At 42.9% G+C, this 15,513-nt stretch overlaps 1 protein-coding gene across 1 annotated transcript in view; it reads right to left on the bottom strand.

Moving 5' to 3' along the window:
* Positions 1-50: 50 nt before the first annotated feature.
* Positions 51-15,513, bottom strand: part of gmps (guanine monophosphate synthase) — a 22,976-nt gene continuing 7,513 nt past the window's right edge. The window contains exons 4-16 of the mRNA XM_080732134.1: positions 15,480-15,513; positions 14,534-14,637; positions 14,217-14,410; positions 11,291-11,456; positions 10,391-10,542; positions 9,692-9,865; positions 8,642-8,747; positions 8,394-8,509; positions 7,882-8,007; positions 5,799-5,914; positions 5,167-5,297; positions 3,520-3,692; positions 51-2,580 (exon numbers count right to left, since the gene is read on the bottom strand). The exon at positions 15,480-15,513 is cut by the window's right edge and continues 64 nt beyond it. Coding sequence (XP_080588260.1) covers positions 2,479-2,580; positions 3,520-3,692; positions 5,167-5,297; positions 5,799-5,914; positions 7,882-8,007; positions 8,394-8,509; positions 8,642-8,747; positions 9,692-9,865; positions 10,391-10,542; positions 11,291-11,456; positions 14,217-14,410; positions 14,534-14,637; positions 15,480-15,513 — 1,694 coding nt within the window. The 3' untranslated portion in view covers positions 51-2,478. The remainder of the gene's footprint in view (positions 2,581-3,519; positions 3,693-5,166; positions 5,298-5,798; positions 5,915-7,881; positions 8,008-8,393; positions 8,510-8,641; positions 8,748-9,691; positions 9,866-10,390; positions 10,543-11,290; positions 11,457-14,216; positions 14,411-14,533; positions 14,638-15,479) is intronic.

The raw sequence follows: 15,513 nt of genomic DNA, 5'->3' as shown, positions 1-15,513 counted from the left end.
AGGCCTTCGCTATCATTGATTGTGGTGAAATGAGAAACCAGACAATCATCTCAATGTGGACTTCTTTATTAAAGCTCAATTTGTCATTATACAAATGTCATCATAGTTGAAACTGCATGCGGTGGCTTGGTTTGAGGCACATTACTAAGGAGGATGAGCATCATTTGAAAAAAAAGAAGAAAAAAAAAGACAATTGCATAACTTAATCTTATCTCAATATTGCAAATCCAACTCAAAATAAATTGTTAATATCAAGCCGTGTTCTATGGAGACATGTATCCTCACACACACATAAAAAGGCAACACAAAGGGGGGAAACGCTAGACAAATAAAGGGACAGTTTCATCTTGGATTTTGAGTGATTTTACCCACCGAAATGTAGGAAATGGATGACGAGAGGCACAAAGACAATGTGTTCAGGAAGCATGGAGGCAAATTGACGCTTGGAGCAACGTGTGTGATGGGGTGGCCGAAGAAACATTACAAAACGCAGTTAAACCTGAGCACTGTACCAAGTAAAATCATCAGTGTTCATTCTTCTAACTCAAGAGTGTACAAATCTAACTAAATGGACCATTTACCATTCACAAGTTAAAGACTCAGGATTCTGCAGTGTACCTTCACAGTGGACTAAATGACAGGAGTGAGATGAGGGATTAGAAAATACTGAACGCTTGAACAGCAAATACACCAGTTTCTGGAGAACCGTTTTAGTCTGGTCTCTTGGAGAGGACAACAGAGAGAGCTGTTATAATTGGAGCGTTGACACTATGGAGAAATACATGAACAGTGAATGTACTACTATCCTTCATGTCAGGAAGCATCAAGGCTTTATGGGTTAAGAAATTAAGAATGTGCAAAGAAGTTGCTCCCACACAACACGGGAGCAGCCGAATGGCAATGAAAATGACCAATGCATACAACAGTTATCAACTCTATTCTAGATAAGAATTTTGTTAATTTTTAAGTCAGTCCTCTTGTTTTGTTTCTCATAAAAAGCATATATATTGCAGCATATGGAACAAATTATAATCAGCCTTTCAGGAGGCGAGCATTAAGTCCAGATCAGTTCACATTTAAAATAACTAAAAATAAAAAATAAAACAGGCACACACAAAAAGGTCACCCACCATTTTGGAGGTTATCCTGCACATTGTGATATTTAACCACTTTTAAACCGCATATACTTAGTTGACCGGAGTCCCCCAGGGGTCTGTATTAGGCCCCCCTCTACACTAAATATCTTCACCGATAATAGCCCATCTGCAAGCTCACAACACGTTGCGTTTTGTGAGCTTGTAGATCGGCTACTTTTGCCCAATGTCCACCCCAGAACAGAACAGGGTTCATGTGGTTCATATTCATAAGTAATTCTCTGGTCGACCACAGCCCTCTGCAGCCATAGAAACACCTGCCAAAAAAACTCCAGTTTGGACTAGATCAGAAAACACTGATAAACACAGCTTATTCTATATTTGGCAAAAAAAAAAGGAAAAAAATAATCTAAAAATAGTTTAATTGGTCATATAGTTTCTCTCTTTAGTTTACTTTTGGACAGGTAGACCCTGCCACGCTTAACACAGTATACAGTAGGAAAGTTAACACATATATGTACTGTATATTATATATAGGGAGAACAGTCGTAGGCTGAGAATAGCCTTAACTATAACAGTAAAAATATAAATTCAGACAAAAAGAAAAGAGAGCAAAAAGCGACGGATGATCTTTTTTTTTTTGTTTGTTTTTTAAACCGCTGGCAAGTCATTCATCCACTTCATTGACATTATGTTTCCATTTAGTTTTCTTAATGAATTCATCTCCTAACACAACCTGAGGCACGCCGTGCACTAAAGTCCACTTCCTTAATGCTGTTGTTTTTTTAGTTTTTGTTTTTTTTTCTCCTTTGAATGGCCGACCTCAAAACCGGAAGCAGCTGTTTAATTTTCCACCAGAGACGAGAAAGAAATGCATTGTCACGCATGAATGAGAAGAAAGGAAAAAATTATAATAATGAATTGTCATTATATTATCAATAACCAACAACAATATCAGACCCCGTTGCCAAAAATATATATAAATATGGAGGGGAAGCAGAGTAGTAGCGGCCTGGTGCGCCCGCTGGTCACAGTACTGCCCGCCATCCATGGGAATGTTCAAGAGAGGAAGGGTGAGGGAGGGGGGGCATGGGGACTGTGTGTGTGTGTGTGTGTGTGTGTGTGTGTGTGTGTGTGTGTGTGTGTGTGTGTGTGTGTGTGTGTGTGTGTGTGTGTGTTTTAGGAGTAGTAAGAAGGAAAGACAACCTGGTAAAGGTAAGCGGAGGAGAGGGGATCACCAGCCCTCTCTGATATATATATATGTTGACTGTGTGTGTGTGTGTGTGTGTGTGTGTGTGTGTGTGTGTGTGTGTGTGTGTGTGTGTGTGTGTGTGTGTGTGTGTGTGTGTGTGCGTGTGCGTGTGCGTGCGGTCCTCTTGGGGTTCTACTCCCACTCCGTGGTGCCGGGTGGTTTGGAGGTCAGATCGTACATGACTCTGGAGATGCCTGGGATTTTCTTTATCTCGCTCACCATCTTTAGCACCACCTGCAGAAGCAGATTAAACGGCACACAGGTGTTTTTGTTAAACCACATAGACCAAAGATTTTAACAAAGATTGTTATGCATAAAGTAAAATGCAAAAAATAAGCAAAAGTACAACAGAAGCACAGTTATAAACATTCACCCAACATATGGGGTAAAAAGAAACTATATATGTTCTTAATACTTCCTCCACACACTTTGACAGACAGCCAACCTTAACTTTGAGGTAATCTAGTCGGCTTATAAAATAAAGGTCTAGACCAAATTAATTTGGGATCTAGATCGCAAAGATCTGTTCCACAACATTTAAGTAATACTGTAGCAAGGCTAAACATACAGCAGGCTAATGTACAGCAAAGCTAACAGACAGTAGGGCTAACCGACAGCAAGCTAATGTACAGCAAGGCTAATGTACAGCAGGCTAACAAACAGACAGTAAGGCTAACAGGCTAATGCAGTGGTTCTCAACCAGGGGGGTCCCCAAATTATTTTGTGGGGTCTCCAGATGATTAACTTACTGTAATGTGCAACATTGTTTTCTCACTCAACAGTAAACAAACCAACATAAGGTTTAAGTGTATAGAGCGTATATGCACATTTCTTAAGTGACAATTTAGGGACTTTTTAATACTTCTGACAAATTAAAAATGACAAATTAAACATTGTCCAAATTGTCAACAATTAGAGGCAGAAATTGTGAAAACAGCAGATCTACATGCTCACAACGCCTCGCAACGCGAGGCGTTGTGAGCATGTAGATCTGCTGTTTTCTCAATAGAACTGTGTTAAACAAAATGTAATGCCTCAACTCTTAGTACTCGTCAGGGTGGGGGGAGTCCCCAGTTAAAATATTTTGGGGGTCGCGGCCTGAAAAGGTTGAGAACCACTGGTCTAACAGGCAGTTAAATGCAGTTCCGTTGAGAGGCCAAACAGCAGCAGTACCTCTTCGGGGATGTGTTGTCCAGGCGTGGCAGGGATCCCCGTCATGAAGTCGCTGGTGATGAAGGTGCGGACCACCACGGAGCGCCGGCAGGACGGCTGCTTCTGCAGGGGGTCGCGGTCAAAGTGCAGGGGGGTCAAGATGATGGGCATCTGGCTGATCTTACCAGAGTAGCCTGGAGAGTCAAAGAGAAGTAAGAGTCATCTCCAGATTCATCTCACAATTATTGTGACAAAAGAAATTGCGATTTACAATATTATCGCGATAATTGAAATCCATTATCCTGGGGCGGAACGTTTGCCAAAAAATAGCCGATCTACACACTCACAACGCGTCGCGGCTATTGCTATTTTTTGGCAAAAAAGTATCAAGACTGTATCAAGTACATATATTATCATCAAGTACGTACCATATATTATATGTAAGTACCTTTTACCAATTATAGAGGGTTTAAATGTTACCAGATATGCAGCTTGGCAAATAAAAAGTGAATTGAACCCAGTGCATGACGGAGGACAAAATCACGATATATTAAATCTCCACGATACGATTATCGTGAGTGGTTTTTATCACGATAAACGATGATATCGCTTATCGTCCCATCCCTAGTCTGGACTGAAGTACAGGGATTCTGTGTGGCCAGTAATAAAGGAGATATTGAAATACGAAATACCAAGACAAGTGTGGTACTGTACTGTATCTAGGAAACTAGACGCAGGAAAACACACATGGAGACGACATGTATCTGGCCAAGGTGCTGCTGGCAGCCAGCTAAAAAGCAATAAAAGATTGTGGTATAAAAATGACCATCCAACTTGAGAGCAGTGGCTGTGCATTGTGGTGGAAATATATGTGATGGAGAGATTTACAGACAAACTCAGGATACAAGAAGAACTGTTCCTTGAGAAATGGGAGAAATGGACTGAATACACAACCCAGAATAATGACACCACAAATATGTAATATGGACTACAATATAATGATACAAATGTTGACCCTGTGAATATGCATATGTGACAAGCTGCAAATAAAAATTAAGTGAGAAAAAAAAACAGATGGCAGTTGTTTACCTTTACCTTACCAGCTCTAAAAAATAAGAATGAAAGATGGGCATGACAGTTGATATATTAAATCAGCATTACATTACAACCCCTAATTTGCTGCCCATCATGTGCAGGTTGGTGCTTTGCATGGTTTCCTCCGCCATTGGTGTATGAATGTGTGTGTGAATGGGTGTATGTATTGCAAAATCTATGTAAAGCGCTTTGGATAAGAAGACCCTCTACAAATGCACCATTTACCATTGGCAAGAACATCTCCCCAGTCCCCACAGTAGTATTGGGAGAAGCTATACTGTACATAGGTAGGAACCTTTTTGGTCTGACGCGCAGTGTCGTACCGTGGCTACTAGTACTTAGTAAAGTAACACTGGGCTGCTTGGTGACTTCTTAACGTTATTCATTATAAACTTTATCATAACCAACATTAACCAACATCTACAACAGGGTTTAAATGTAGATATTCTCGGCGAGCGACACATCCTGCATCCTACATTTTGCACGTTATTAAACAGACCACATCCTTTCCGTTTTCCAAGTGCATCATAAGCTTCATTAACTTATCACACAAATGCGCACACACTTCCTTACCAGACTCCCTCAGGATAGAGTGGGCTACAAAGTCAGCCTGTCGGAGTGTGCTCAGTACGCCCGTGGTCAGGAAGGTTGGCGTAATGTCTGTGAGGGGCTCCTTCACATGGCAGCCAAACACATACACAACTCTGGAAGAGGCGAGAGATAAAGGTATGTTTGTGCTTACAAATCGGTACAGTAGGCTTAACAATTCAAAAGCAACACTGTTCTGTCATCTTCTTGAATGAACCGAGTACAAAGGACCCCAATGGAAACAAGCCATAGTGCTCTCTTGGGTTTAAATCCTCTTAACAGACCCTGTAACTGTACTGTACTTTTTTCCTGCAAACTGCTAATAACGTATTCAATCAAGGTAATCGGACACAGTGGAAGTTATTAAAACCTTATAACTCCCAAAAGTTTTTTTACAATTGTAACCGTAATGTATATCTTTGAACTTATACAGTGGGTTACTGAGGTTTTAAGGGGATATACTGGTTCAGTACTGTATGTTTCTCTCTCTATTACTGCCTTTACTTGATGGGAGAGAGAGAGAGATCGACCGATAAGATACATATACGTAGATGGAACAAAAAAAGTGTGTATTGTATATGCATAAAGAGTCTGAGTTGAGTTTGTGCATGTGTTACCTGTTGATGCTGTGGCACATGCGTGGGATGAGTCTGGCAAGGAACATGAGGGACTCCCAGTGGGGATCCTCTTTAGAGGTGACACCACAGACATAACTGTAGGACCGACAGTCTCCCTGAAGAGCAAGGGACACATGGAGTCAAAGATGGTGACTATTCAATTACAGCAGTACTATTCACCTTATTCTTGGGCCTTCTCCAAGGCGGCACCATTGAGTTTTTCCATGTGCCGCTTCATTCAATATCTGTTCACTTCCTCCCTAGTAGGCTACTGCAGGTCTAATGCAGGTAATCAGCAATGTTTCCAGATTTAGCAAGAGAAACAAGTGGCCAGGTCTATGAAAACAAGCCCAAAACTAGACCAGGCTAGATTTTACAACATCAACTACTGTATTTGAAAATAGCAGAGTTCATTTCCTCCACCTACAGTACATGTAACTCAGAGGTATACGTTTACTGTGTTTGTCTACTGTCTCCTGGCTCTGGTCTGAGGTTTGGGGAAAATGTAGCACTCTGTGGATTCAAGCAGGAAGCAATCTGGCTAGCCATCGTCAAGGAAAAGTTCAGTCGCTCTTTTCACTATGCAGAAGTCTGTAATCGAGAGAGTAAGACTAAGCAGGAAGTAACAGAGCCACATGCACCAGGAGGACACTGGCTGGCTGCGGTTCGTGGGTGGGTCTGAATCACCAAAGTAGTCACCATTATTGTTATTGTAGCTATAGTGGGACGGTGTATAAGTCAAGCACACTCATCCCATTTTAAATGGTTTGTGACTGAACAGCGCTGATGCAATAAAATAAACCACATTTCCACACAAGTTAAAGGAGTGGATTAAAAAAAAAAGAAAGTTACTTTCCACTAATTTGGTCATGGATAAACGAAGTACAGGACTCAAGTGCAATTTTGAGATATTTTATACTAGTACTCTGCTACATCTTCGAGGCTAACTATTTTTTTCTTTTACTCAAGTAATTACATTTTGAATACAGGACTTTTACAAGTAACAGAGTATTTTCTACATTATGCTAGTAACAGAGTATTTCTACATTGTGCTACTTTTACTTAAGTCGGAGTACTTCACCACAGTGCACGACAGTTTTAAAGCTCTCTGGTCGACAGGAAGAAAGAATGAAAGTGAAGTGGAGAAGGGAGGGGGTACCAGGGTGAGTGGGTGTCGTGTGGTGGTTTACCACTAAACTATGCTTATGAAGATGATGGAGACAAACATCTCTGTGTCTGCCCATACAGTACCTCAGCAGACGGCCCAACAAAGCAAAACACTCACAACACACACAAACACAGCTGCCTGCTAAGCTGGTCTGGACTGATTTCATCGACTTTAACCCATTTAGGCCTAGAATTAGAAGGATTCAAAAGACACTTATAGAATCGGGACAAAATTCTAATGTTCACGACTTTTCAAAAATAGCAGATATACGAGCTCGCAGCGCGGCACTCTGTGCCGCGCTGTGAGCTTGTATATCTGCTATTTTTCAATAGTTAAAGCATAAAATAATGATACACAAAATGTGTACCCGTTCTAAATGGGTTAATTGTTGTCTATTGCTTTCATTCGATCTCAAGGCCAGCTTTCATTTTTCTCTCCCTCCAAGTAACCATTTGCTTGCTTTCAATCCGGAACACATGTTGGCACAATCTTCAAAGTGAAAGCTGGCTATTTTTAAAAGCATCTTCGCTTTCATTTTGTATATAGGCCACATGATGCAAAGAATTATGCACTAAGTTGGCTTAGTGTATAGTAAGTGGTGTGTGCGGATTAACGGACACTTGTCGATGGATCTGATGTACCGGTATTTATGCATCAATTGATTGGATTTAAAAGAGCCTTGTTTCACCAGTGGCAGGATGATCAGAGATCTTCACCTACTGATGCATCTGAGGATATCTAAATTCAATGTTTGGGCTAGAATGGCAAAAGAAAACAGTCTCTAACATACAGTACATAAAGCCCAGCTTTGGAAACCAATACCGATACCGTATCGATATGAAGGACCTCCCGAAACTGACTAATTTACTAAATAACTGTGATGTACAAAGAGTCATTGTTCATTGGGACAAATACCTGGACTCCAACAGTTTTGATGGGCAGTAGGAAGGCATTGAGTGAATGAAGGCTGGTGATTTGCATGAGTTTCTCCTCTTCCTCATCTGATATACATGACCTGACTCTCTGCAGCAACACATGGGGCTGTAGGTAGGGAAAGAGATTAAAATGCATTAATGAGAGGGATACAAAGTTGATGTAGGAGACTGGATTTAAGCAAATGAGATACTTTAGGTAGGATGCTTCAACAAATACACTTTTATGGAGTAGTGCTTCTTTGCAGTTAATGCTTAAGAACTCCTCTGGAGGACATTCTCACAAATCAATTGACTACACTCTAACAACATGCATCATGATGGGCGCATCGAATAACTGATAAATATGGAATAAAACATGGTTCTAATGACACGATATTAACTGTCTGTGTCACAACAGAGAGGGAGAAGGAAATGTGCAGCACAGGTCTGCAGCCAAACATGAACCATCTTTGTGGCCACTGGGCAGCTACGGGTGGTGCCCCACGTTCAGACCTTTTTGACACTGGCAGAGAAGTCTACGATGATTTTGAGGATGTTGTTTGTCTCAGCAAAGTCCTTACAGACGTAGGGCTCATCTGCACAGATCACCCTTATAGCCAGACCAGGACCTACAAAGGGAGGGGGAGAGAGAGGATATTTTTGCAAAGCACTGTGATACATCTGAAAAATCACATTTGAAGAATATTAACCGCTGGGTCACATCAAGAGTGCATGTGCGCCTGAGTGTGTACAGTACCAACCAGGGAAAGGGTGTCGACTGACGATTTCCTCTGGCAGACCCAGCTCTCTCCCGAGCGCTCGGACCTCATCTTTGTGGAAGTCCTTCAGTGGCTCGATTACTTTTCCCTGCAAAATGGCAAAGGAGTGGGATGAGCAATGCAACTAACAAACACAGAGCCAGAGTAGAAAGGAGAAGTATTAGTGTGTGTAAAGCATGGTTATTGAAACACTTTGACCCTACTGTAGCTCTCAATTTTGGTCATGTCATAATAGGTGAAAATAAAAATAAAATCGAATTTCAAACGTTCACGTCACGGTTTGTTAGAGAAACAGTACGGTCGAGAAACGGAGCACTCGCCGTGCGGCACGGGGCGGAACAAGCGGTCGCCACAACAACGTCCTCCAGGCGGAGCCGCTCGATTGTCCACGACATTGCAAGCGGCGCGAAGGCCAGCCGCGCGAGTTACGAAGCCGTGGTGAATGCAATAGTTATATTTATGCCCAGGCCGTAAGGCCTGGGCAAGCCCACGATAAACGCCCTGTCCAAGTGACTACAATGGAGCTAATGGCTAATGGCTAAACACTGCCGAGCTAGGCTAGTAAATAAAGAAAGAGAGTCGCAAACGAGTGACGTCAGCGCCTTCACTAGTGAATGGCTGTCGTCGCCATCTGGTGGTGATTGGTGTGTGGTGAACGACAAAACAAGCGCTCTTACAATGAACGTCCTGAGTTACCCAAACATACTGTAACATATATATATATACTAGATGAGCAAGTAGATCTGTACTAGTCTGTCTCTTTGAATACATCCCAGTGTATTCTGGATTTGAGAGAACTTTGCAGAGCCATTTCTGGTTGCGACCGTAGGTCGCATTTGCTATGAAAACCTGCAGCTCATGTGCTTCAGTCAGTCAGTCACGCCTCATGTCACCCTCCATATATGGCCAATACAGAATTCATGTGACTCACGTAACAAGATATCTTGTGAAATAAAATGTCGCCAACCAATCATCAAGGACGATGATACACACACGCGCACATGTGTGTGCATGCATGCATGCGTGCGTTACCTCATCTCTGAGCTTGCGGATGAGCTCAGTGTCATTGTGGTGCGTTTTGATGAGCTCAGCCTTGCCACTGGCGAGGTGTGAGGCGCTCTCGATAAGGTCAGGCCTGAGAGTACCCTGAGCCAGGAGAACGTCTTCAGGCTTCAGGTTCAGCTCTCCTATCACCTCATTGGCCACCTGGGGATGTCAATTAGCACAAACCAGGAAGCCAGTTAGACAGTGCAGAAGTAAATCGAAAACTAATGTGTGCTAAGCACAGGGTTCCCACACATCTTTACCAATTAATTTCCAAAACTTTTCCAGAATTTTCTCAACCTTTTCAGACCCCCGAAATAATCATATCTGAACTGGGGACCCCGGCACCATGACGAGCACAAAGAGTTGAGGAATTTTGTATAACACAGTTTTATTGTTGTGAGCATGTAGAGATCTGCTATTTTCACAATTACTGCCTCTAATATTTGACAATTTGGCCAATGTTTAATTTGTCATTTCAGAGGCATTAACAAAATCAATAACCAAAGACAATGCATAGCTATTTTTCCCAGGACCTTCCAGGACCCTTGAACAATTCCAAAACCTTTCCAGTACTGGAAAAATGTTTTTCTAATTTCAAAATATTTCCAGGAATGTCATGACTGTGGGAACCCTGTATAAGCAGATAGGTGGGAAATATGGGGGATAAAGATAAAGAAATTCCACCTTGACGAAGGTGTCTCCAATGATCTTCCTCTTCTCTTCAGGGTAGGTGGTCATGTTGAGTGTCTTGCTGATTCGCTTCCGTGGTGTTCTGTCCTCCTCTGAGATTGGCAGGGTGGTCGTTCCATTGTAGAAGGTATGGGCTGCATTCACCACTGGAAAGATGTTTAGAGAGCACAGAGGAGGTCATAACCAAGGCAGAAGGAAAGAAGGAGCGGATCAGAACACAGACAAAAAGCATGCAGAAACCAATTTCAACCGACCAATGCCAGATTATTGGATCCAATGCCAATCCTGATTTTGGAGAGTCTGACCCGTTACCAGTGTTTTGCCAAAATGCAACATGCATTTCTAATCAAGTTGAAAAAACGTATTCAAACTATTCAAAATCTTTCTGAAATTGCCAACCTGCAAGCTCACAGCGCCTCAAATTCAACACTGAAAAGAACGTATTCAAACTATTCAAAATCTTTCTGAAATTGCCAACCTGCAAGCTCACAGCGCCTCAAATTCAACACTGAAAAGGTCCTTCTATAGGTGCCATGGCATTGGTCCGAAGGTTCATTAGTCCGAAGGTTCATTAGTCCGAATTTGTTAAGAATACTATGCCTAACTCTAACCCTAACCCTAACCTTAACCTCAGTAACCCTAACTAAATTCGGACTAATGAACGTTCGGACTAATGAACCTTCGGACTTATGGGCAGTCCCCCTTCTATAATGGCATGGCCAAAATTGTGACCCCAGGTTGAAAGTTGTTCAAAATAAAATAATGTCTGAAATCGGTCTGGCCAATATACAAAGCAAACGTTTTGTTTGAGGATATTTAGCTTACCAATAAATAAGAATAAAACACTAATAACCTCTTGAGCTCTATTCAAAAACAGCATATGGCTCCACTTACCTTTGACTTTGATGCCCAGTTTGGTGAGGGCTTCCTCCACACTCTGGCTCTCCCTCTTCCTCATGAAGCCGTTATCGATGTGAACCGCTATCACCTGGTCCTTGTTCAGAGCCTTGTTCAGCAGGGCTGTGCACACCGTGGAGTCCACGCCGCCGCTCAACAGCACCTGTGCGGGTCATCACCACCACAGGTCAGAGTGGTGAACCAAACGTTAACAATGGGTCTTCTGAAGCCCGCTCTACACAATGCCTCAAATCAGTAGTTCTCACACATTCAAGATTTCTCAAAAACAGCTGATGTTGTATATGTGCCATATCTAAAATGACACGAATGGCAAGCTTTCCCGGTTTTAATGGGTTAATGGGTGTGGATTAGAGCCCTGCACGGGCCTGAAATGTGGGGCCCGGCCCGGCCCGGGCCCGTGGAGTTAAGGCCCGGCCCGGCCCCAGGCCCGTTGGTGAGTTTCAGAACCGAGCCCGGCCCGGCCCGTAAGCCCGTCACTTTATTATTTAATTAAATATTTACGTGCGTGGCTTTCACTGCTGCGCGCAGCAGCTACACTCTCAAGGTCCATACTGTCACAGACCACCGAGATTTGCGTCTGAAAGGTCCAGTTCAACTACAAAATGACATGTCTTGCAACTTCTGAAAAGGATTACTCCTATTTTGAGTTCGGAAAGCTGCACGCACGTTAGAAAGTTGGAACTTTCCCACAAAAAAGCTGTGGTCGGAGACAGTATACAGCCCTCTACTCTAACTGTGCTCGTCTTGCGCTCTGATTAAAAGAAAGAAGTCAACATCACAACACAAGTAAGAAATCTTCCTCCACCCACCGTTTGTTATGTTACTGTATATGCTCACAGCAGAAAATTAGACCTTGATTGATTGATATTATTGTCGGCTTGCCGTGGTTAAGCCATCTCGTAAAATACGGAGTATCGTCCAGTTATAGCCTACTAAAGAGTAAAGACGCATTCCGTAATGAACGGATACGGGAGGTCGGGGAATCATTACAGGGCGATTTATTTGAGGAATGACTGTAAAATTGTTGAATCTACAGTAGTGCTCCTAATATTCTAGTCTCGCTGTGTGAGTCGCAGACACACAGAGTTTGACAGAATAAAAGACGTAAAGCTCCCTGCTCGTTGCGGGCGGCCATTGGCTAATGTACTCATGTCACGACCAATCAGAGATAGAACCCATAGCCTAGAAGACTATAGGCTATGCGAGGCAGCTGCTGTCTCACTCACACTCTCCATTCTAGCTATGCGCACTGTCGCACACAGAGACGTCATGTGTGAAATTCACCGCGCGAAATGTTCCGAGCATGGTTCTGAGCCCGGCCCGGCCCTAGGCCCGTTGGTGAGTTTCAGAAACGAGCCCGTCCGGCCCGTTTTTGGCGGGCCGGGCCGGGCCCTGGTCGGGTCCCGGCGGGCTTGCAGGGCTCTAGTGTGGATGCACAGCAACAAGTTAGTGTAAAACCAATTATCAGCGGACATACTAAGAGTATAATTAAGAGTAAAACGCTTGCTATATCAAAATAAAGTCTCTAAACAGAATGAAATGGATTAACCAAGTGAAAACTATGGTACATTATTGATTTATTCTATTGGTCACAAAGGTAAATGTAAAGGACCAGTGAAAGGATTTTTCAAAAGGACAGGCAGGTTTAGCTTATTGACTACAATACACTTTACATAACAGTCAACCCTTTGTCAAAGCAAATGTCCATTTGTTAAATTTCCTTAAAGTTTTCAAATGGTACTTTTTTTTTATTCAAACTTTCAGGTGATATTAAAGCCACCTTGAAATTCTATGTTTCTATGGGTGATATTTCTGTAATCACGAAGAAGACATGGACGGGTGGATCTTTTCTGAAGGCTGGCTATTTCTGTCTTCTAACACCGATACGCAGTAATGTTGATAGAAATATTATTTCTCTTGATGTGCTATTAAAATGATACCACCCAATACACTATACAAGAACTAATGAAAATCTTCTAACTAGGAGAGGAGGCCAAATTATTTATACCGCCTCCTTTCTCCCTCCCATGAGAGGAAGCCCAGTTTGGAAGAGCTTGGGGACTGGAGCAACTCCTTTCAGCCAACAGATTTTTAATTTGATTTTAATTTGCTCCACTTAATCCCTCCCTAACACACACACACACACACACACAGCTGCTTCCAGCATTTATACCACAGCTTTCTGTGTGTGCCTTTCAAGATTTGACGTATCTCAGTGCTACCACCTTAGTGCCTAACCTTATGTACATACTGTTCAGCTGGATTATGCTATGCGTACATCGTCAGTCGGGTGGAAACCCATGTCCCAAACGGTTACTTTTCAGGATTCAAATTAAAAAACCAAACCCATGTTTGAAGTGAGTGGTGCTTGTGAGCAGTTCAGTTTGATGTTTCCTCACTCTGTGTGTGTGTGTGTGTGTGTGTGTGTGTGTGTGTGTGTGTGTGTGTGTGTGTGTGTGTGTGTCTCTCTCTCTCTCTCTCTCTCTCTCTCTCTCTGACCTGCTCGACACTGGTCACCCAGCGGTATTGCAGCTCATGCTTCATACAAAGTTACGTTACAAACATACATACAAAGTTAAATACATAGTTTACACGTGCAGTCACACATAGGAGACGGTGTGACCACCGCTCAAAAACGGCAATACGAGCTCAAAACATGTCGCGTTGCGTTGCGTTTCGAGCTTCCGGATTTGCTGCGTTTGATGCTTTTTTTTTGCGTGTGACGCTGTAAATCACGTAGGGCATTCGTTTACGAAACCACAAAAGGTTAGAATATGGAGACAAGGTTTCTGCCCGACAGCAACGATATGTAGATATCCATGATTTGGTTCTATGTAACGGTGGCTTACCAAGAAGTACTTGGACTGCATACTCTTTTACACACATACAAATTCCTCCTCACCAGTACTTTAGATTTGTCTACTTTCTCCTTGATCTCTCTTATGCAGGTCTCCTGGCGGTTCTGTACAGTGAAGTTGCTGGTGCAGCCTGCAATCTCAAACAGGAAGTTGCGCAGCATCTCCATTCCCCGCTCCGTCAGATCTACTTCCGGGTGAAACTGTGTTCCGTACAGCTTCTTCTGGTCATTGGCAATACCTTGTGGGTAAAAAATGCGATCAGGTGATGAGATCATAAAAGTTAACAATAACAATAAACAAACCATTTTTATTGCAAGTTCAAAGCTATTCAATTAATGTCATTGCCCAGGCTGGGTCTTACCAGCAATGATGTTCCCTGACTGGGCCACCACCTTGAAGCCATCAGCCACCTTGTCCACACTGTCTCCATGGGTCAAAAGCACCAGCTCCTCTTTCTGCAGGCCTCTGGACACACACACACACACACTCGTTTTTGCTACATACTGAGGACATTACTTCCATTCATTTTTATGCAAGTCCTGTGGCCTTACCCTAACCCCTAAATTTAGTGAGGACCGCAAAAATGTCCTCACTCTGTTGGTGAAAAACTCTTTCCGGTGCTCACTGGGTAGTGACACACACACACACACACACACACACACACACACACACACACACACACACACACACACACACACACACACACACACACACACACACACACACACACACACACACACACACACACACACACACACACACACACACACACACACACACACACACACACACACACACACACACACACACACACACACACACACACACACACACACCCTTCACCTACTGTTTTGAAACCCGGTCCTGTTACCACCCAATATGGGGGAATCACCCCAAAGACTTTGGATTGGTTCTGAGATGCAGGGTTGTTGTTGTTTTTTTATCTCTCCAATTGTTTCCGCCCAGTTTTAACACAGAAAGCTGGGAGATTGTCCCCAGTCTTTAGTTTAGCGAAGCGTTTAGAGAGGCTGGCTTGTGAGTCTAAAAGAGGTCAGACAAGTGGGTGGTATAATGTGGATAACGTATTCCTGTGGAGGTTCTATTTGTGTGTGAGAGAGTGAGAGCAAGAAAAGTGTGGGTTTCTATTTTAGACTGCGGTGTCTGTGTCAACTAGGGAACATCTGTGTCCAGTGGAATGTGTCTGCGGGTTATGTAGTGAACATGGCACAGGGACAGACCAAAGACATGCAAATTGTGCGAAGCAAACTTTCTGTGAAAAGTATTTATTTTCATATTACTGTTTGTACCTGAAGAGAGAGCAGGTGTTGTCCAGTCCAACAC

Source organism: Nannobrachium achirus (assembly GCF_963921795.1).
Source record: "Nannobrachium achirus genome assembly, chromosome: 8".
NCBI classification, from domain to species: Eukaryota; Metazoa; Chordata; class Actinopteri; order Myctophiformes; family Myctophidae; genus Nannobrachium; species Nannobrachium achirus.
Note: the sequence above shows the minus strand (reverse complement) of the source record. Positions and strands in the feature narration are given on the sequence as shown.